A 23,325-nucleotide genomic window follows, 5' to 3' on the forward strand; every position below is an offset into this window, starting at 1 on the left:
AGACATGTCGCCTTAGCAGAGGGCATTAGGATTTAATTGAGCAGATGAAAATCTATAATTTAAATGAAAAATTAGCATTTAATTTTTCACTAAATTAACACTGTGATAGGGGAGAAAATTAATGCTTAAGTATCTAGAAACTTTCTAGGTATAAAATGTTCCCCTGGAACTACCAGGGCACTAGAGTATAAAAACAGTACTGCTCACAAATTCTTAAATTAAAAAAAAATTTTTTTTAATTTTTTAAAAAATTGGGAGAAAAAAACCCCCAAAACCCCAAACCGAGGACTAGTCTAGGACCAAAAAATGCTCATTTCTATCTTTAAATGTCAGGGTTTCAGATAAGGAAAGAGCTATGCATTGCATCGCCACAAGAGGGCAGGGTGGACTGGAGTTTTCTGCACACCCTTAGACTCCTGTCTTCCCTGAGTCAGTACTGACTGGGCCAGAAGAGAAAAGCCTAAATCTTGACACTGCTGTGATTTCTAAAATAGTATCTATGTGACTCATCTCCCTGCACCCCCAAAGTGGCTTACAGGCCATACTGCTCTGAAACTGGCTGTAAGTACCACCAGTTACAGAACTGAAACAGAACTTTATTCAACAAGGAGAGGGAGGGTCACGTACTCCCCCTTACCAATGCACACTGAATACAGACTGTCCTGTACTTCAGAGCCATGCAAGTTTAGGATGACCAAGAACCACGTCTCAGCTAGGTTAGTAAATCCCATCCCTTCACTGGCTTTCACCCATGTTGATCAGTCCCACATCCTCCTTAGCTACAGGCATCTTCCTAAGTCACGTGCATTCAGATTTTTTGCTACACATAACCCGTAAGGCCAAAGATAATTAAAAGAGTTTCTCCTTGGGGAGGGGGGATGGGAGGATGGGGTAACTGGGTGATGGACATTAAGGAGGGTACGTGATGTAATGAGCACTGGGTAATATACAAGACCGATGAATCACTGACCTCTACCTCTGAAACTAATAATACACTATATGTTAATTAATTGAATTTAAATTTAAAAAATCCGTTAAGATGGTTAGAAAAAGAATATTTTAGAGGAATTTGAAATTAAAAATCTAAACAACAGTGCTATAAGAGCCATCTTGACACCTGAGGCAAAAGGAAAAATCAGTAATATCTTAAAGTTTAGATATTTCACCTGTCATAGATTTTGTTAATTTAAATATTTTTACTACAGCATTAAAATATTATTCATCCTAATTAAAAAAAAAGAGCTTCTCCTTTTCTAGAGACTAATCACATGCTACCAACTGTTAAATATTTTAGTGATACTAGGTGAATTAATCTTTATGGTTGAAGAGTGTTTTTTGAGACAAGACAGACAAGTGACATGGGAATAATCATTTTGTACAACAAAGCTCAGCTTAACTCCTGAAATCCAGAGGCGGTTCCAAAATAGAGTTAAGTACTTGTCTGAATTTCAGTATTAGCTTCATTTATCATGTAGCTCATTCTGGTTAAAAGCAAATTGTGAGAAATCGGAAGACAAGGCACAACTGTGGATACTGTTTCTACATGTGTATCCAGTTTCGTGTCAGTAAAAGGTGCTTCACAAGGCCTATTTCTCATTATCCTAAGAATAAAGAAGGTATCTAACTATTGCTATCAAATTCAAATAAAGCCTGAACAAGAAGATAGATGGGTTAAAAGTCACTAGAGGCAACTCAACATTATTTTTATTAGAACATTTTCACTGAAGCATTATTTACAGTCGCTGAGACACAGATGCATATGTCCACTGCTGGATGAGGGGATGAAAAAATGTGTACATATATAATGGAATATTACTCAGCCATAAAAAAGAAGGAAATCCTGCCATTTGGGATGACATGGATGGACCCTGAGTGACTACAATAAGTGAAACAAGAGAAAGACAAATACTGTATGATCTTCCATGTGGAATCTAAAACCAAAAAGAATCTCCCAAAAACCTGAGCTCACAGATATAGAGAACAGAATGGTGGCTGCCAAGGGTGGGACGGCGGGGTGGGTGAAATTGGTCAAAAGGTACAAACGTGGAGCTGTGAACTAAGTGAAGTCTTGGGCTGTAATGCAGGGCGTGGGGGCTGTAGTGAATAATGCTATACTTTCTATTTGAAAGTTGCTAAGAGAATAGATCTTAAAAGTTCTCATCACAAGAAAAAAATCTATGTGTGAGGACAGATGGTAACTAGACTTGCGGTCATTATGTTGTACGCCTGAAACTGATGTGATGCTGTGTATGTTGATAATAACTGAACAAAATAAACAATCAAAAAAAAAGGTGTTGCTGTGCAAACTCCGAGGGGGAAAAGCAGTACTTCTATGCATTATTTGTGGAAAAGCATGGTCAGCAGAACTGCATCTGCACGGCTTTCTTGGGTCCTGTACACAATCTCACAAGTTAACCGTACAGGTGCAAGTACCCTTCTGCTTACTTACTTACAACCTACCTTTCTGAGATTCTTTTTTTTTTAAAGATTTTTATTTATTTACTTTGAGAGAGAGTTTGCGCACAAGCAGGGGTAAGTGGCAGAAAGAGAGGGAGAAGGAGGCTTCCTGACGTGGGGCTTGATCCCAGGACCCCAGGATCATGACCTGAGCCAAAGGCAGACACTTAACCCAACTGAGCCGCCCAGGCGCCCCTTCTCAGATCTCTTCGGTAACAAGTGTACAGAAGTACTTTTCCTAATTAGAAATTTCAATTTAATGTAACTTAAAGAACCATTTCGAATTTGCATTTCAAAACGATACAATCAAGTCATTAAGATTTCTCTGTTTAAAATTTAAAAAAGACTATATGGAAATATATTTTTAATCTTGAATTTCAGTGTAGAATTTAATATTATTTAACACAGATGATCCACTCAATTTTTGAAAAATCTGGACCTGTGAAGGTTTAGGCTAGATGAAATAGGGCAAGATTGGGTTTGATTTCTTTGGTAACGTCTAAGTAACACATAATTTAGTTTCTCTCTGAAATGAGATTCAAACTTGATTTGACCAAGAGTTTAATTTTTAAAAAATTTTTTTTAAAAGTTTTATTTTTAATCTCTACACAATGTGGGGCTTGAACCCATTACCTCAAGATCAAGAGTCAAAGGCTATGCACCTCCCAAGATTTTCATTTTACTTTTGAAAGCATTAAATTTAAGCTGTAAGACAAAATACAATCAAAGAGAAAACTGTGTCTAACAACGATGCCCAGGTAAACATTTAACAGTACTGGTGAACTGTCTGTATACTCAGACCAGACCGAGCATTCCGTCCTGCAAAGAGATGAATTCACACTCTGATTTTAATAAAGGAACATACCAATTCTTTCACTCTGCTCTTTTCTAGATTGAAGTCTAACTTGGTATCTGTTCGGACTTTGACCACTTCATCCTAGCAGGAGGGCAAACAAAGAGAGAAAGAAATCCAAAGTGAGAAATGGAAACCCTCTTGGGATGTGAAGGCTGGGACTTCCCAGTCATCTACTGAAATAACCCCCCTTATGCTTAAGTCAGCCCAGAGCGGGTTACTGCTGCTTTAACCTCGAGATTCCCAGTGTAATATCCTTATGGCATTTATGACTGAAGCTGTTCCCTGGACAACTCTGGAGAGCAGAGATGGACTCAAAGAAAGAAAATATGAAATTCTGGTTTAAATAAAGCCTTCTGACGCTCGTCAGAACCTTTCCTTCCTTAACGTCCATGTCCTTTCCATTTAAAATAAAAAAAAAAAAATCGAACAGCTGGCACAGTAAACATTTTCAAATCACATGTAATTCTCTAAAGCCAGTCTGTTCTAACAGAACTGAAAGGCTCCCTATGTGGCAACTTCAACATTTTTAAATTTAAAGATGATTTCATTCATCCTAGAACACAATTTTCTTAATGAATTTGGTTAGATATCACCAATTTACTCACTGACTCTGTTCTCACCTAATCTTCCAGTGTGTACTTTTGAGACATATTACACAAATATTTAACATAGGATTAAGTTTTTAAGAACACCTAAAGAACTTCTGACACTGTATTTATTACTACGTTTACGTAACTGCCAATAAGCACGCAAGCAGGAGTGAGGGTCTCACCATTATTTGTTGTTTTAACCGATGCAGTTCCACGTTTATCTTCTAAAAACACATTAAAAAAAACAAAAACAAGTCAAGGATATGGCTAGAAGGTTAAAAAATAAATAAATAAAACATAGTAATAAACCTACATTAGAACATGTTTTTGTGCACAGTTCTAACTGCATTCAGAATGAAACATAAGCTGAACCGTCTTAGGAGCAGACATGATTATCTGTCATGCCAGAATGGTATTATAATGCATACGCCTATCTTGAGATCAGTTTTAATTCATCTCGAAGGTTACATAAAATCAGTAACACAATTTAATTTTTTTTTTAAGTAGGCTCCCCAGCGTGGAGGCCAATGTAGGGTTTGAACTCATGACCCTGAGATCAAGACCTGGGCCAAGATCAAGTCAGAGGCTTACTGACTGAGCCACCCATGTGACCCAGTAACACAATTGTTTTTAACATACACGTTTGCCTTCAGAGGCCCTGTCTTCCATACCTCCTTCAATTTTTCTTTTAATGAATTCTCCCTTCAAATAACCGATTTCAGGGCAAATGCGAGAGTTTCAAACTTTACTGTTTTCTAGCAAAAGCAATCTTTTGCTGGAAGGCCTCTCACAAGACCAAGATCAACTGGTAATAAATGGACTTCCTTTATGGGATTTTAGCCAGGACTGAAAACAAAAGGAAGGATGCCAACACAGCAATTACTTCAATGCTGAACCCGTATGCCACACTGTAGAAACCAAGGGATACATCTGCAACGATGTGGGTGGAACCAGAGGGTATTATGCGAAATGAAGTAAGTCAATCAGAGAAAGACAAATGCTGTATGATTTCACTCATATGTGGAATTTAAGAAACAAAACAGATGAACGTAGGGGATGGGAAGGAAAAATACAATAAGATAACAGAGAGGGAGGCAAACCATAAGAGACTCTTAATCACAGGGAACAAACTGAGGGTTACTGGAGGGGAGGGAGCTGAGGGGGTAACTAGGTGCTGGGCATTAAGGAGGGCACTTGATATAATGAGCACTGGGTGTTAAATATAAGTGATGAATCACCAAATTCTACCTCTGAAACCAACACACTATATGGTCACTAAATTGAATTAAAAACAAAAAAAAAGAAATCAAGGGATATTTTACAGCAGCGCTTGTCTGTGATAACCAAAAACTGGCAACAACTCTCCTATGCAGCTGATCCTTGAACAACGCTGGGGGTTAGGGGCACTGATTCCCCCCCCCCCCCGGTTAAATATCTCCATATATAACTTCTGACTCCCCCAAAACTCAACTACTATTAGCTCACCACTGACCAGAAGCCTTACTGGTAACGTGACACGTTCTTTGAATGTTATATGCATTCCACACCATCTTCTCAGAATAAAGTTAGCCAGAGAAAAGCAAATGTTACTAAGAAAATCGTAAGGAAGAGAAAACACATTTACTGAACTGTTCAAGTGGACCTGTTCATCTCAAACCCGTGTTGCTCAGGGGTCAAGTGTACATCACAGCGGAAAAATGTGACACAGTCATAGAATACTACAGACATCGAGCAAGAGCGAACTACTGTAAGACGCACCACAGGACTCCCCCGGATGAAGTGCTGGAACAGGCAAAACCAGTCAACGGTGACACAGGTCAGTATAGTGGTCTTCCTAGCAGGGCGTTAGCAGGCTTCTGGGGAGCCAGGAATATTCTACTTCCTGATCTGGTGGAGGACACCTGGTGAAAACGCACCTGACTCGTGCACTTCTGTCCGTGCGCATTATGTCTCAGTGTCTCTGACAGCAAGCATTTTATTAGTATGAGTGGCTCTTTAGTTTTACCTCATTTTCTGCTCTGAGGGCTGAAAATTCGCTCTTCTCCAAAATAATCATATCTTTTTTCACATTAGCAATCTGAGACATTATTTGCTGTACAGTGATCTCCTAGGAAAAGAAAACAAAACATATAAGTAGGCTGGCCTAGGATGTCTGCCTCCTACCTGGGATCATCTTAGTGAGAAACCAGGAGGATACGGACACGAGAGGTTCCGCAAGGTCATCATCCTCTATTCCAGAATGAAGAAAGGAAAAGAATAAAGACTCAAGTCCAGTATCATCATCAAGTGAGCCAGTTCAAAGGGTGGCGTCTGCGGACCCGCAGCTCAAGAACACACTGCTGTAATTCCAGCCACATCTCCCTGTGTTAAGTACGGTGGATTGAAATAGTCCTTTTTTCAAGCATAGTTGAGTTTTCCAGCATGATTCTACAACAGCTGACAAAATAGCTTCGGAAAAAAAAAATATATACATATTTTTTAAAGTAGGCTCCATGCCCAGAGTGGAACCCAACGCAGGGCTTGAATTCACAACCCTGAGATTAAGACTCGAGCTGAGATTGAGTCAGACGGTTAACTGACTGAACCACGCAGGTGCCCCTTGAATAAATTACTTTTATTTATTTATTTTTAAAAAGACTTTATTTATTTGACACAGAGAGAGAGACAGACAGTGAGAGAGGGAACACAAGCAGGGGGAGTGGGAGAGGAAGAAGCAGGCTCCCAGCAGAGGAGCCTGATGCAAGACTCGATCCCAGAACACCGGGATCACGCCTTGAACCGAAGGCAGATGCTTAACGACTGAGCCACCCAGGCGCCCCTGAATAAATTACTTTTAATACCACTGGAATCATTTGCCTCTGAACTCTGAAGTACTATATGCTTTTTGGGGCTCCTGGGTGGCTCAGTCGGTTAAACGTCAGCCTTTGCGTTAGGTCGGGATCCCAGGGTCCTGGGATCATGCCCTGTATCGGGCTCCCTGCCTGGTGGGGAGTCTGCTTCTCCCTCTGCCCCTCCCCTGCTTGTGTTCTCTCTCTCAAATAAAATCCTTAAAGAAAAAAGTATTATATGCTTTTCAACAGAATATTATCCAAAAATACATATTACAAATAACATCCCAGCTTTAGACTTTAAATTTGCTGCTACGCCCTGACAAAGCTAACCTGCTGCATCTTGGTGACCATGTCCTTGTAGACGATATCCATGTTGGCGTCCGTGATCTTGACCAATGCGGAGACAGTGATTTCTGCTTGCTGGGTGGTGAACCCTAAGCAAACACATGAAGACAATCACACTCCGGAGACTCCATTTGTTGGGGAAAAAAAGAGAAAAAAACCCTTCACAGAAGGGGAGAGTATGTTTGAATTCAGAAAGACTAGAGTCCCAGGCTATGATGTGTGCGTCACTCTGGGCAAGCAAGACGCACCTATTTCTTCATGTGAAGATAAAGGGATGCGCTGGTGTCCTCTACCATCCTACCTAGCTGCAAAAAAATCCTGTTTCCTGAGAATGTCTCATGACATAGAGGAAGCTGAAATGTGGGGTCAAGGAAAGGAATGCAAGATCAAAATTACAGATGCAATTTACCACTTTTGTAACTTAACAAAGACTCTACGTAATCTTTATTTCCCTCCCCATGGCCTAAATTTTCTATAATGACATGATTTCCTTAATTTAAAAATGTACACATTAGTGAAGAGTGATTTACTTAAGTAGGAAAGTTCAATTATTTCACACCCACCATAAATCCATCAGATCACTGACCATATAAAGATAACTAGTAAGTTAGCTACTAATTTATCTCATGTTAAAAGGCAAAATTCATTCTTTCATTTTTCCTCCACAAGTCTCTTCGGTCACTTGTGGAGAAGGGACCAGGCTGGAAAAAAAATATATTCTTTGATACTCAGCAAATGATGCTGACTTGAAAGATCTAACTCAGCAGTGTTACTGTTTTTATTTTATTTTTATTTTTTATTTTTTTAAAGATTTTATTTATTTATTCGACAGAGATAGAGACAGCCAGCGAGAGAGGGAACACAAGCAGGGGGAGTGGGAGAGGAAGAAGCAGGCTCACAGCGGAGGAACCTGATGTGGGGCTCGATCCCATAACGCCAGGATCATGCCCTGAGCTGAAGGCAGACGCTTAACCGCTGTGCCACCCAGGCGCCCAGTGTTACTGTTTTTAATACCTTTAGATAGTACAGCCTGAGAAGCTAATAATACACTGTATGCTAATTAACTGAATTTAAAAAGTTGGAATAGTAATTTATATTTCACATTGGAAATGCTAATAAAATGCTTAAAACCAAGTCCCTGGAAAGTAATTTTTTTAATATTAAATACTTCCATCCATAAGAACTGCAGAAGAAACCACTGATTCTTGTAATTAAAGGCACATTTGTTTAAAAAAATTATAACTGATAAAATTTAGATGAAATTAAGCATAGACTATAATTTTTTTAAAATTTTGAGTGAGTGCATGTGTGTGCCTGCACATGCCCGTGCACAGACACACACACACACACATACATACACACACACGAGCTGGGGGGATGGGCAGAGGGAGACGGGGAGAGAAATCTCAAGCAGACTCCCTGCTGAGCACAGAGCCCAGAGCTCCATCTCAAGACTCTGAGATCAAAACCTGAGCCAAAGTCAAGGGTCTTAACTGACTGAGCCACCCAGGCAGCCCCCAACATAAGAAACAAAGACAAATATTTAAAAGAGACAAAAAGACCTCCAAAGACCTGCTCCCTTCATTTATTCAAAGTCCTTCGATTTTCAACATGTGGGTCACGTGCATCTAGAAAAATCATCCAAAAGGTTACCCACCAAAATGTTATGTTGTTTTGCTCTGGGGTATTGGGATTCAAAATACTTTTTCCTGTTTCTTCTCTGCCTTCCTAATTTTTTGAAAATGAAAATGCACCTTGTAATTTTTAAAACTTTATGAAGAAACGTTCATAGTTAAACATAGTTAGGTTTGGCAATTGTTAAGAAAACAAAAAGAGACCAGAGGAGAACTTATGCTGATAACAAACTCCACAGCCTTATAATTTATAACCACCTATGGGAGGAGAAAGGGGTAAGAAAAAGCAGAAGTTGGGCCTGAAAACATACCAGGTTACCAGATACAAAATAATGTTTTGTAGGAATGAGAGAACAGGACACTATCAGTGTTAGCAAGATTACAGACATGCAGGAAGTTTCGTGAAGCAGGAGACGCAGCTCTGGAGAAGACATGGATGGAAGGTGGGGGTGCTCCTGGACGGGTCCTTCTCGGCCCCCTAAGGCATCCTAAGACATCCACCCTTCATCTAAGAGACCTCATGCCCTGCATTTCCGAGGGGTCCTCACAACGCTGGTCTTGAGATACGCAAAGACTCATGCGTCAAGGTTTGAAATCAAGAAAAGCAGGAAGTACATCTATCGAAACATCACACTTTAAACATTAAACATGAACAATTTTTATCTATCAAAAATAAATAAATAGATTTTCTGGTGGGGGAGGGGAATTAAACCCCACCTCTTAACGGGAGAAAGATCTGTGGCCATCTTGAGTCCACTGTAGCTACCCTGCCACTTAACAAGATTTATGATGCTCCCTTGTTCTCATCAAGCCCTAGTGTGTAGTGAAACACCCCCGTTCTCTCGAATATGGCTTTTTACAATGGGTTACTTTGAATGCAAGAACACAAGGTCCACAGAAAAAAGGAAAAAGTAGGAAGACTTCTGCTTATCTACGTATTTTCTGATGCCTCCCTTCTCAATTCCACTTTTCATTTTTAAATTCTGAGCTGAGGGGCGCCTGGGTGGCTCAGTAGTTAAGCGTCTGCCTTCGGCTCAGGGCGTGATCCCGGCGTTCTAGGATCGAGCCCCGCATCAGGCTCCTCTGCTGAGAGCCTGCTTCTTCCTCTCCTACTGCCCCTGCTTGTGTTCCCTCTCTCGCTGCCTGTCTCTATCTCTGTCGAATAAATAAATAAAATCTTAAAAATGAATAAATAAATGAATAAATAAATTCTGAGCTGAAAGGTTTGGTGAAAAAAAGGCCTGAGGGGCTCCTGGGTGGCACAGCGGTTAAGCGTCTGCCTTCGGCTCAGGGCGTGATCCCGGCGTTCTGGGATCGAGCCCCACATCAGGCTCCTCCGCTATGAGCCTGCTTCTTCCTCTCCCACTCCCCCTGCTTGTGTTCCCTCTCTCGCTGCCTGTCTCTATCTCTGTCAAATAAGTAAATAAAATCTTTAAAAAAAAAAAAAAAAAGGCCTGATGTTTCAAGCTTGAGAAGGAAAGCAGTGAAAATTTTGGGTTTTGTTGTTGTTTGTTTGTTTGTTTTAAAGATTTAATTTTGATACGGTACTTGACAATTCTTCCAAAGTGCATTCAAGTACAGCCCATTTCCTTTAATACTCAAGGGAATCTTTGGAATTCTTCTTGTGCCCACCCTGCCCATGAGATGAGGAGACAGAAACCAGGAAGGACGGGGCGCCTGGGAAGCTCAGTCAGTTAAGCATCTGCCTTTGGTTCAGGTCCATGATCTTGGGGTTCTGGGATCGACCGTGCCTTGGGCTCCCCGCTCAGCGGGAGTCTGCTTCTCCCTCTCCTTCTGCCCCTGCCCTCTGCTCGTGCGCTGTCTCAAATAATTAAATAAAATCTAAAAAAAAGAAAAAAGAAACTGGGAAGGATGAGAGAACTTCCTAGCTCCGCAGCTGGGCTCTGGCAGAGCTTGAACCCAGGGCGTCGACCTCCCCAGTGCAAGCACAGAAGTCACTCCACCCGCTTGTCCTGGGCAAGGGAGGCAGAGCTACAGAGGGTAGCTCTGCAGATACGAATATGTACAACTAGAGAAATATCTATAGTGTCGTGAAGAGTACAATACAGAGAATTAGAATCGGCTGTTTAGAGAAGAGTCAATGAGAATGTTACCTATGTACTGAACGCACGTTCGATACATGTCAGATATGTTAGAGCATCTTTTACATTAATTAACAGCAATAAGGAAAAATATTAGTTGGACTATTAAAAAAACACAAGTTGAAATTATTAGCAATTGCTGCTCAGCAACATTTTAATTTCATAACAATTTTAAAAGCACACAACATGCACAGTAACAAAACTACCACTTCTGTGCACCAGGCAGGTGTCATAGGAACCATCCCTGAGTTTTGCTAACTTGTGTCTAAATCTTTATCTGTAACACTCCACCTCCGGAGGGATGTTATAAAAATACACTTTTCACGGACAAATAGAAAACATGTGCAAAAAGTCTCAACTGTACTGGCGGAAGCAAAAATGTCCTTAAACAAAAAAATAAGAACTTAAAAAATGGAGCCTGACCAAAAGATTATCTGTAGACTTAACCGTCAAAGAGAACTAGGAGAAGTTAGATAAGATCACGAGGACTTATAATTTAGTGTTTCTCCATGGCACTGAGTGACTCACGAAAGGATTACCATTTTCTTCCAGTAAACACACTAAGGCATGGGTGTCAAAGTAGAGCTTCCTGTTTCCGTAAGAGGTGAAATCTCTCCTTTTATGCTCCAGATCTCTCCTGTGCTCCAGCTGCAGGCTCCCGGCAGACAGGCTTAGCTCTAGAATGCAAAGGGCAAATTAGGCTCAAAACAGGATCTGGTGGTAAACAAAAGAAATTTAAAGAGTATGGCATACCTCAAAAGTCTACCTAGTTGGGGCTTTATCGAGATGAAATTCACATACCATACAATTCACCCATTTCAAGTGTTCAATTTGATTTTTACTATCGAGTCGTGCAACCTTCAGCACAGTCAACTCTAGAACGTTTTCATCATCCCAAAAAGAAACGCTATACCCTTTAGCTATCGTGCCCCAATCTCCCTACTCCCTCAACCCCCGGCAATCCCTTATCTACTTTCTGTCTTTACAGATTTGCCTACTCTGGGCATTACGTATGGATAGAATCATGAGGGATGTGGTATTGTGTGACTGGTTTTTTCACTTAGGTAAGGTTTTCAAGGTTCATGCACCTTATAATCATGTGCACTTTATATTTTTTATTTCTGAATCACATTGTTTTAGGAATATGCCAATTTTTTCTTACCTACTGATCAGTTGAAGGACATGTGAGTTGTTTCCACTTCTTCACTGCTATCAACAATGCTGCTGTGAACATTTGTGCATGAGATTTGGTGTGAACGAGTTTTCAATTCTCTTGGGTATATACCCAGGAATTGTTGCATCATACAGTGACTCTGTGTTTAACCTTATTAGGTTATGCCAGACTATTTTCCAAAGTGGCTACACCATTCTTCATTCCCAACAGCAGTGTCTGAGGGTTCCAATTTCTCTACATTATCAACACTTGTTATTGTCTGTCTTTTTTATTATAACCATCCCAGTGGGTATAAAGTGGTATCCCATTGCAATTTACTTTATTATTATTTTTTAGATGTCTCTTCAATTATGGTATTTACTTATTTATTTGTTCTCTATAATGAAGTGTTTCTTGGCTTGTCTCTCATTTCTTCCTTTGTTCATTTGTTTCTTAAATCCCACATATGAGTGAAATCAAATGGTATTTGTCTTCTCTGACTTATTTTGCTTAGCATAATACCCTCTAGCTCTAGCACTTCATTGCAAATGGCAAGATTTCATTCTTTTTTATCACTGAATAGTCTGTGATGTGTGTATATATTCATCCATTCATCTATTGATGGACACTTGGGCTGCTTGCATAACTTGGCTATTGTAAATAACGCTGCAATAAACCTAGAGCTAGCTCACTGCAGTTTTGATTTGTACTTCCTTGATGCCTAGTGATGCTGAGCATCTTTTCATTGCTTATTGGCCATTTGTAAAACTTTGGAGAAACATCTATTCAGACCCTTTGCCCATTTTAAAAAACTGGGTTATCTGTGCCTGGGTGGCACAGTTGGTTAAGCGTCCAACTCTTGGTTCCAGCTCAGGTAGTGATCTCAGAGCTGTGAGCTTGAGCCCCACATCGGGCTCCAAGCTCAGTGCAGAGTCTGTCTGAGATTCTCTCTCCCTCTCCCTCTGTTCTTCCTGCTCACGCTCTAATAAATAAATACATATTTAAAATATCGGGTTATCTTTTTATTATTGAGTTGGTTGTTAAGAATTCTTTATACATTTTAGCAGCATCTGGGTGGCTCAGTCGCCTGACTGTCTGCCTTAGGCTCAGGTCATGATCCCCGAGTCCTGGGATCCAGCCCTGCGTCAGGCTTCCTGCTCAGAGAGGAGTCTGCTTCTCTGCCCCTCCCGTGGCTGGTGCTTTCTCCCTCTCTCTCACTCTCACATAAATAAATAAAAATTAAAAAAAGAATTCTTTATACATTTTTTTAAAGGTTTTATTCATTTGAGAGAGACAGTGTGTGAGAGAGAGAAAGCAGGAGAGGCGGGAGGGTCAGAGGAAGAAGCAGACTCCCTGCTGAGCAACGAGCCCGATGCAGGACTTGATCCTGGGACTCGTGACCCCAGGATCATGACCTGAGATGAAGGCGATGCTTAACTGACTGAGCCACCCAGGTACCCTTATTTATACATTTTAAATACAAGTTCCTTATCATATATATAATTTGCAAATACTCTCTCCCATTCTGCGGGCTGGCTTTCACTTTCTTGATGGTGCCTTTCGAAGCACAAAGTTCTTAATTTTAATGAAGTCCGATTTATTTATTTATTTTTGTCCCTTGTGCTTTTGGTGTCATATCTAAGAAACTACTGGCTAATTCCAGGACACAAAGATTTAAACCAATTTTTTTCCTGAGAGTTTTAGTTTCAGCTCTTACAGTTTGGTTTCTGACCCATCTGTGTTAAGTTTTATGAGGTGTGAGATGAGGGTTCGACTTCTTTTGCATGTGGATATCCAGCTGTTTCAGAATTATCTTGGAATCTGTCAAAAATCAGTTGACTGTAAATTATCTCTGGGTTCTCCATTCCATGCCACTGATTTAGATCTGTCCTTATACCAGTGACACATCTTCTTGATTACTTGTAGCTCTGTAGTAAATTTTTGTATCAGGAAAGGAGTCTTCTAGTTTTGTCCTTTTTCAAGATTGCATTGGTCATTCTCAGTCCCTTGCATTTCCATACGTATTTTAGGATCAGCTTATCAATTTCTACAGAGAAGCCACCTGAAACTTTGAGAGAGATTGTTTTAAATCTGTAGATCAATTTGGGGGAGGTACAAACTCTTCCAATCCATGAACATAGGATGTTTTTCCATTTACTTAGGTCTTTAAGAATGTTAGGTAGATTTCACAGTACAGCCGCCCCTTGAACACAGGTTTAGACCACACGGGTCCACTTATACACAGATTTTTTACAGCACAGTATTTCCACTTCTTTATGATTTTCTTAATAATGTTTTCTTTTCTCTAGCTTACACTATTCTAAGAATACAGAATATAACACATATAATATATAAAATATGTGTTAACCAACTGTCTATTATAGTAAAGTTTCTGGCAAACAGTAAGATATTAGTAGTTAAATTTTTGGGAAGTCAAAAGTTATACACAGATTTTCAACTGTGTGGGAATTGGCACTCCTAAGTCCTATGTTGTTCAAGGGTCAATCGTTTAAATTTTGTGAGTTTTTTTGTTAAATTTATCCCTAAGTACTTTATTCTTTTTGATGCTACTATAAAGGGAATTGTTTTTTAGAGTGTTCATTCTAGTGTAGAGTAATGCAACTGATTTTTGTATTTCATTATATTTTTTATGTTGATCTTGTATCCTGCAATCTTCTTGAACTTGTTAATTAGCTCTAACGGTTTTTTAGTGAATTCCTTAGAGTTTTGTATGTACAGGGTCATGTCACCTGTGAACAGTGATAGCTTTACTTTCTCCTTTCCATTGTCTTGCCCTGGTTAGAATTTCTATGTTGCATGGCTGGTGATGGCAGACATCCTTGCTCCTGACCTTTGGAGGGAAAGCATTCGTCCTTCACTATTAAGTATGATGTTAGCTGTGAGTGTTTCACAGATGCCCTTTATCGGTGAGGCAGTTTCCTTCTATTCCTAATTTGTCAAGTGCTTTTTATCATGAAGGGGTGCTAAATTTTGTCAAATTCCTCTTCTCTGTCTTTTGAGGTAATCACATGGTTTGTTTGTGTTTCTTTTTTTTTATATATGGTGCGGAACAGGAACTGATATTCAGATGTTAAATGAACCTGTTGTTTCTGGGACGGAATCCTCTTTGGTCATGATGTATACTTCTTTTTTACATATTGCTGGATTTGATTTGCTGAGAATTTTGCTGAGGATTTTTGTCTTTATTCATAAGAGGTATTGGTCAATAGTTTTCTTTGTGATGTCTCTACAAAGTCTATCGTTAAAGACGTGTTCTAACAATGTGTATGTTAACCTTTCCTATGAATTTCTGTGCATTTAGCCACAGATCCAACACATTTTGTAAACTTGTTTCAAGGTGCTCATTTGAAGAGGGTAGCATGGTAATGGTTCTCTGGCTTTTGTATTTCATGTACCATAAAAATAGTTTAAAAAAAATATGTAACAATTGCAATGCCAACTAGTAATTCTGTCCGGAAAGGGCATTTAAACACAATAGCTCCTTACTATTACAAGCATACTACAGAAGACATTTGACAGCAGCAGAAAAAAAAAGAGATGGACACTATAAAATAAAAAACTTGCATTTAAATGTAATAAACACAGCTATATGAAAATTTTGCTACATATTTGTCTTTGCTTTTCTATGATGCCCGGTTTATAGGAGAGTGGTAAAAGAGATAACAGGTATTACTAACTCAAAGTTCAAAAGTTTGAGGTAAATCCCCTAAATGACCAGAAAGATACTTCAGCTAATCAGCTCCTATTGTCAATCCTTCACCTCTAAACACTCTAAAGGAAACTGCATGTAAGCAAAGACGTGACAGGGACAGAACCCTACAGATCTGATGTTTGCCTAGAAGCTTATAACAGTGGTTCCCACCTTGGAAAGAGGGTCACAGTCAGTGTCAAGGTAAGTACAAGAAATCCAATCATCATTTTGTACCAAGCGCTGTTTGCAGACTGACAAAATATAAAATGCAACAACTGTTATATGTAAGTGTGACCTCGATGGTTAAAAAAAAGGCCCTCACATTCAGAGAACCACTGGCCTACAGGATTGGGTCCTTGGCAAGGCACACAAATACAAAGCCTGTCCTAATTTAGCCCACACCTACCCTTTCAGCTTTCTTTCCAGCCACCTAAGTTATTCCATGTCCTATACTCACCCACCTTAGTACTCCACCCGTAAGTCTGGCAACTGGGCAAGGTTAAGCATCATTTTACCCCTCTTCATTTAATTTTACAACTTGCGAAGCAAACATTATGATCCGGGCAAGGCACTATGCCACAGTGTGTGGTTCGGTCTGCTAGTCCCACCCAGGTCAGAGGGCAGCCTTGATTGCTCCTTATCTGTGTTCTCAGCCCAGTTCAGATAGCTCTGTCACAGCACTTACCATCCTGTTTCCACATCTGTATCATCTGCCAGTCCAAACATCCCAAGAGCAGCCAGTCTTAGTCATTTTCACATTGTTAGCACCTAGCAGAAGGCCTGGCCAACTGCAGGCCAGAAATAATTTTGTAAGAGAACTCTATGATCTGATCACGAGACTGTCCAGGAAGAAAATTTGAAATCAACCCCTCTCACCTCTTCACCTATGATCTTCCCTTTTTACATAAAATAGCTCAGTTAAATCTGGTCCCTCTTTTTTCATTCTTTATCCCCAGTCCTGAGACAAAGCTGGCCTCCAGGAGAAGAGACCCCAAATGTCTGCCTGATCACAGAACAGACCTAGCTTGAGAAACAGTGGTGGTGAATGAATGAATGAATGAATCTCTCAAGGGGCTCTCTAGAGGCCAACCCGCCCATCTTTAAACTGTGCTCAACTGTCCCATGGGTCAGGGAGCTTGAAAACATTTAAGTCTAGAACTGGCTGGTGAAGAGAGATGGGATTTTTCTAGTACCACATTTGTTTCTAACAACAAATTAATCATTTGTGTGATTTAAAACCTCTCTCTCTCTCACACACACACACACACCCCAAAACTAAACTATCACGACTACTTTCTAAGCAAGAGCTGATTCCAATTTCGATGCTTATTTTTTTTTTCTCCTCCAAAACAACTGGAATTCATTTCAACTACAAGCTTACTTCAACAAAATATGTAGTATCATCTGAAAAGTGGAGAAAAGGGCTGGCCGCTTCTCACTTGGCAGGCCCACCCCTGCTGATGGAAGTTGAATGCCAGCTTGCCTTCTGTCAAAGGACGAAGCCTGAGGAGGAGCAATACTGTGGCATTTACAATACCTCTGACTCATTTTTTCTCTTTTATTGTGACAACAAAGTGAGGCCCAAGAACCAGGAATTCCTGCTAATAACCAGGAAGCAAGTAAACTGAGCTATGTTAAAGTGCAATGCGTAATTCTCCTTTGAGGGACCTTCAGGATATCAAAAGGATATTAAAACACACACACAAAAGAAGCCCAAAGTTAGCCTTGAACGGAGGAGGAAACCAAGTAGAAACCTGCTACTCATACCATCCTTAAGTCTCAGTAACTCTACTGAGAACCCTGGCACCAAACAAATCACTAGGCTGAAAGTAAAGGAACAAAACTCATTTGCTGATGATTGCTCCTTACCAGTCTTGCCTGTTTCCCCGTATTTATGTACCCATCCTTGCTCTGTGAATAAAGAGATCCTTTGAGCCTAATCCAATAGTACCACCATCCTGATAAAATCAGAAAACTCATGAGAAAGAATACTCTTCCCTTTTGCGCCATAGTCTTGAATGAGGAGATGAAAATAAATCACAAGTCACCAGCTTGTCAAAAAAAAGAAAGAAAGAAAGAAAGAAAGAAAGAAAGAGACAAAAGTACTGAAATAAAGACCAAAGTCATCTCTAACTCATAATTCCTGCAGAACACTGACAGAGTTCGCAACTCATTGCCCACCCTGTGTGTGCAGAACTTCCTTCCTTCACTTTTTTGCCCTCCCAATCAGTCTCTTCCCCAGCCCCGAGTACTTTTATATTTTAGAACCAGTCAACATTTACTGGGCCTTTCTATTAAGAAAAACGTGAAAAAAAAAAGCCATCAGTATGGTTACTGATGGTTATTGATTGATACGAAAGACCACCCAAAGTGGCATTTTTGCCCTTTGCTAATAAAGATTATCTCAAATGATATTTTCATCAACAATTTGCTATCTAGTACATCGAGCCTGTTTCAGACTTCCCTAATCTTTATGCAGGGCAGTGACTGCTCTCACCTCCTTCAAGTATTTAATCAAACGCCACCTTCTCAACATAAACTATTCTGATGACCCCATTTTAATTCCTTGCTGGAGGCCCACCTCACTTCCTAACCCTTACCACCTCCATTTTTTCCCTGTGGTATTTATCACTTCCGTACGTAGATTATACGTAAATTATAAGTGTATGTACGTAGTTATAGCTATCTATCTACATCATCTCCTGTACTACAGTGAAGGTCCGAGATTGTGCTGATAGTACCCTGAAAAGCGCCAGCCAAGCCCAGAACAGGCAACTAGTGTTCAAAGAGTTAATAAATCCACTAGAGCCGAAAGTGAAATTGCAGTTCCCAGAGCTCCGCTCCTCAATCTCGCAAGCCCCCCGCAGCCGCCCGCACCCGAAAGCCGACACGAGGGACGCGTCACCGGCGCCCACGCGGCGGCTCCACGCCCCGGCGAGCACCAGCTCCCTGCCCAGCGCGCACGGCCCTCCCGGCATCCCGGCCAACTGCGCTCCACACACCTTGTGCCCAGGACTCCGGGTCACCAGGGCGGAGGCAGACAGACCTTCGTCCCACGCCCCAGACGAGGCCAGCGACCTCGCCTGACCCGACCTCTGGGTCGCCGAGCCTCCCCCTCCCGCCCAGCCCGGAAGGTCAAAGCCAAAGCTGGCCCCGCCCCCCGCCCGGCCAGGCGAGCCCCCTGCTCCCCCGGTACGCGGCCCTCACCTCTCCTGGACGAAGTCAGGGCGGCCACTCGGCCGCGGCACAGGTGGAGGGCGCCGGCGGCCCAGGCGACGCCCGGGGCAAGGCCCGGCAGGTACCTCCCCGCGCCGCCGCGGCCGGCCGCCGGGACGGAGGACCCCGGGCGCGAGTGCTCCCGGTCCCCGAGGGGCCTGCGCGGGGCGACGGCTGCCAGGCGCGGGGAGGGCACGAGCAGGAGGAGGAGCAGCGGGGAGGCACGTGACGCGCCGCCGCGGGCCGCCGGGGCACGAGGCCGCAGTGCCCCCAGACCCACGGACAGCGCTGACAGGCCGTGGCGCGCCGGGACGCCCCGGCCGCCCGGGCTTCCGCAGCGGGCTGACAGCAGGAAGAGCAGAAGCCGCCGGCGGTCCGGCGGGCGCTTCGGCGTCCCGCCCGCGACGAAGCCGCAGTCCATCGCCACGGCGGTCACCGGCCGGGGCGCGCGCTCATGCGGCTAGCGCGCCGCGCCGGCCCGAGTCGGACGGCTGGAGCGAGCGTGGGCGGTGGCGCCGGGCCCGCCCTTTCCTGCCGGGCGGGCGGGGCTCCGGGCGCGCGCCGGGGCGGGGCCAGGCGCGGCCAGGCGGGGCGGGGCGGGGCGAGGCGGGGCGAGGAGGGGCGGGGCGAGGAGGGGCGGGGCGAGGCCCCGGGCCCCGCGAAAGAGGAGATCCCCGGTCTTGCGCGAGCCTGGGACCAGCTCAGTGCGGTGGAGGCTGCGGGCACTCCCGCATCTGCGATGCCTTCCTGGCTGCCACGATTTGCATATTCATTACGCTGGTGTCCTTACGAAGACATTCATTACCCTGCCGCCCTTCAGAGTCCCAAGGAAAGTCCCCGCACCACCCGGCTGCCCTAGATTTTACTATCCCCGACTGAAGTCCCCCAAAGTGTGGCGCTGGGGTGCATGTTAGGGAATTAACAGGGCCAAGGGAGCGGCGTTTACACAGTCAATACATTTTCAAGGCTGAACTTCAGAGTTTTGTTTCCGGATTAGCACACCAAGAAAGGAGAAAGTCTCAATCTGAGGAATTTAAAACGTGGGGCGTGAATGTTAACTGAGACCTCTTGGCGTAGGAGATCTGAAACTAGTGGTGTTCAGTTCAGGGAGCTTTTTGAATGCCTAATGCACCCGTCTCAATTACGGGTCCCTTGTGTGAAGTTAGTAGATGTTCCTTGAGTGAAGGAATGAAGTATGCGCAGGGCTGCAGGCTTGGAGATAGAAGAAAAATGAGATTGTTCTTGTCCTCCAGGAGTTTTCTGATACACTTGACGTTTGTCCACATGCTTGATGAAAGAAAAACATGTTATGAGCCATAAGAGCTACAAAGTGCTGATTAGACAGAAGAGAGTGCACAAGGCTATGGAAGAGGTGGAAGAGATGTTTAAACGGCTATCAAAATATAAAGCATTAGAAATATTAAGGTGCAAGTAGACATTTCCATAGAATGTAGGAGTTACACGTTTGTAGAACTGGTAGGGAAAGCAATTTAGCAATATGTTTCAACGGCCTTTTACGTTCATAGATTGATGGCATGTGGTTTGTTTCCAGTTTTTGGCTATTATGAACATTCTTGTATAAGTCTTTGTGTGGACATATGTTATTTATCTCTTGCTAAAGAAAAAAAATTATTCAATGACATTTGTTAATGCACAGTAAGGAAGACTTTATTCAAGGGTGGGGGGCGATCTTGAGAGGTATCGGGAGCAATGCTGTGGAATTTTGCAGTGGGGAAGAGAGAGATTGGGCTCAACTTCAAATACAGCAGAGATAGGTGGGAATTTATAGCCACAGAGCAGGATGGATGGGGAATTACTACGAGGGAGCATCAGGACTAACATTCTGGCTGGATTCTGGCTAAACCAGCCTCATAGGATTCTTACTAGAGGCAGATCAAGGTGATCAGATATACAGGATGGAGGATCCTGGTTAAACTGTTTTATGGGGAATTTTACTAAAATCGGACCCTGCAGAGAGGAACAGGAAAGTCCAAAAGTCAGGCCTAGTTGGAAAGGAGTTCTGTAGGTTAATGACAAAATCTTTGTCATCCTCTTGGGAAAGGATCTAAGAGTCAAATTGCTGATTCATATGTTAAGCGTAGCTTAAATTTTTTTTAAAGATTTTATTTATTTATTTGATAGAGAACACAAGCAGGAGGAGCAACAGACAGAGGGAGAGGGAGAAGCAGTCCCCTCAAGGAGCAGGGAGCCCGATGCAGGGCTCAATCCCAGGACCCTAGGACCATGACCTGAGCCGAAGGCAGACAGTTAGCTACTGAGCCACCCAAGTGGCCCTAGTTTAAATTTTTTTAAATTTTATTTAAGTCATCTCTACACCCTACATGGGGCTCAAACTCATGACCCTGAGATCAAGAGTTATAGGCTTTCCCAACTGAGCCAGCCAGGTGCTCCGAGTGTATGTTAATTCACAGAAGATGCCAAGTTGTTTTCCAAAGTCATCATACCCCTTTATATTCTCACCAGCAGTAGCTGAATTTCAATTATTCCATCTCCTAGCCAAGTTATGGTATCTTCTCTCCTAATGGAATGGTATCTCATTGTGAATTTAATGTACATTTTCCTGATGAATAAAGATGTTGGTTACCTTCTTGTGTTGTTTTAAAAACTGTTATTGTCAGTATGAAATGCAGTGATATATGTCAAGTGCTTAGCACAGTACCCGGCATGCAGTTGAAGCCTAGTAAATGTCAGGACTAATTATAGGTTGGATAAGACTTTTCCTTGGATAAAACATGACACATGTTACCTGCTTTCCAAAGCATGTCTTTTTTTTGGTCTCAGCACCCCAGTTTCCCATGGGGAGACACTTGTCCCTGCTCTCAGTCCATGTGGTTTGGGTTGGCCAACCTTTCTTCAGGCCACAAGCATGAGCATGTCACCCAATGAGAGTCAATGAGCTTTGAGACTGGGAGTTTTCTAGGAGTTATGGGGAAGGACAATGTCTTATTTTATGCTGGTACCTAGGTGTAGGGTGTTTTGGACCTTGAGCTCTTGGGGTTACCATGTGGCCTGAGACTGAAGCCATTATGAAGAAAACAGACCTGGAAGATGAAGAGTTCTAGCTTAACCTGAAATTGACATTTTTATTTATATAAACCAACAAACCGCTCTTGTTTAAACCAGTAAGGTTTGTGTCTCTTGTCCTGACTAATAATGGGAATCTAATGAATGGAGAGACTAGACACAGAAATCTAATGGCCACATAAAAAAGAAGTATCAACATATCAAGGCTTCAGGCAGGGGCCAAACAACTTCCAAGATTCAGGACTTTCTGGTGTTGCAGAAAATAAAAATCAGACTGGTGAGAAACCAAGCAACACTAGGAGAAGTAGGAGAACTCGGGTTTATTTTACACTGGCAGACCCAGATGAGCTCACCCTCGAAATGCTGGACCTAGGGCAGCAGGTTACGGAGGTTTTATAGGGGAGTGCAGGGGGTCAGGTTTCAAGGGCTTTGCTGACTGCTGGTAGGTGGGTTTAAACTGAGGGGGGGGGCTTGCTTTAGGCAGGAACAGAGGTCAGCACAGGGAGCTTGTGGCAGGAAGGCTGTTTACAGAAACAGAAAGGGCTGGTTATCTCCTGCTCCTAGCGGGGCTTCTGGTTATCTAGCTATTGTTAGTAACTTTCCATCTTCTGGGGCCTACCGCCTGGGCCTGCTCTGGGTAATTTTCCTCTTCGCTGGCAAAGTTGAATTGGAGAATATGCTTGGACCTGGAGCCAAAGTGGAGCCCTCCTACTCTCACCCCACATCTAGACTTGGAGACCTTCCATGAGCAGAGTTGGCTTCATGGAGCAGACCCTCTGAGACACTACAGCTATGAGAACTCTAGGTGGGCCTCACACACTCTGAGGTATCAGGAGAGAACAGAGGAAGGATGGGCAGAACTGTCTCCAGAAAAGGCCCCGGGCCTGCCCTCTGTGTGGTTACCCAGTGGTGACAGAAAGATCCAGGGCTCGTTGGCTCGGTGCAAGCAAGTCAAAGACAACAAAGGAGCTGGAGCATGTGTGAGTGTGACCTTTAACGTAATGACCCCATTTGCAAGTAAACATTGACCAGGAGAGATCAGCTTCCACTCATCAGATTAGCTCTTCTCCCTAATGGAAGAGTAGTAAAGGGTGAGGGGAGGATTCTGGTTCTAGGTAAGATGGAGTGAGCACACTCCATCCTGTCTCTTCAACTCAGTGCAGCTATAAAATCTGGACAGAAAGCATAGAGCAGGAATTTGAGGACTCTGAAAACTGAATAGTCGCAAGCAGATCAGTGAAGACAAAAATTCAAAGTACCACCAAACTGATGTTGAGTCCACAGAATTTTTTCCCCTGTGGCATCCTTCTAGCCTTTACTGTCAACCCAGAATCCCATCTCCAGCAAAAATTCCATCAGGAATGGAGTTGGAGTAAAAATGCTC

At 42.6% G+C, this 23,325-nt stretch overlaps 1 protein-coding gene across 5 annotated transcripts in view; it reads right to left on the bottom strand.

The window, feature by feature from the left end:
* Positions 1 to 19,401, bottom strand: part of MCUR1 (mitochondrial calcium uniporter regulator 1) — a 44,608-nt gene extending 25,207 nt beyond the window's left edge. For 4 of the 5 annotated variants that reach the window (XR_006410958.3, XM_026511512.4, XM_026511514.4 and 1 more), the window contains exons 1-6: positions 18,888 to 19,401; positions 11,355 to 11,492; positions 7,065 to 7,168; positions 5,909 to 6,010; positions 4,086 to 4,127; positions 3,323 to 3,394 (exon numbers count right to left, since the gene is read on the bottom strand). Coding sequence is in view for 4 of the 5 variants with exons in the window: in XM_026511512.4 (XP_026367297.1) it covers positions 3,323 to 3,394; positions 4,086 to 4,127; positions 5,909 to 6,010; positions 7,065 to 7,168; positions 11,355 to 11,492; positions 18,888 to 19,317 (888 nt within the window). In the remaining variant the exon portion in view is untranslated. The remainder of the gene's footprint in view (positions 1 to 3,322; positions 3,395 to 4,085; positions 4,128 to 5,908; positions 6,011 to 7,064; positions 7,169 to 11,354; positions 11,493 to 18,887) is intronic. The other variant, XM_026511513.4, reaches the window with a different exon arrangement.
* Between the last annotated feature and the right edge of the window lie 3,924 nt (positions 19,402 to 23,325).

The sequence above is a fragment of the Ursus arctos genome, unplaced genomic scaffold, assembly GCF_023065955.2.
Source record: "Ursus arctos isolate Adak ecotype North America unplaced genomic scaffold, UrsArc2.0 scaffold_31, whole genome shotgun sequence".
NCBI lineage: Eukaryota > Metazoa > Chordata > Mammalia > Carnivora > Ursidae > Ursus > Ursus arctos.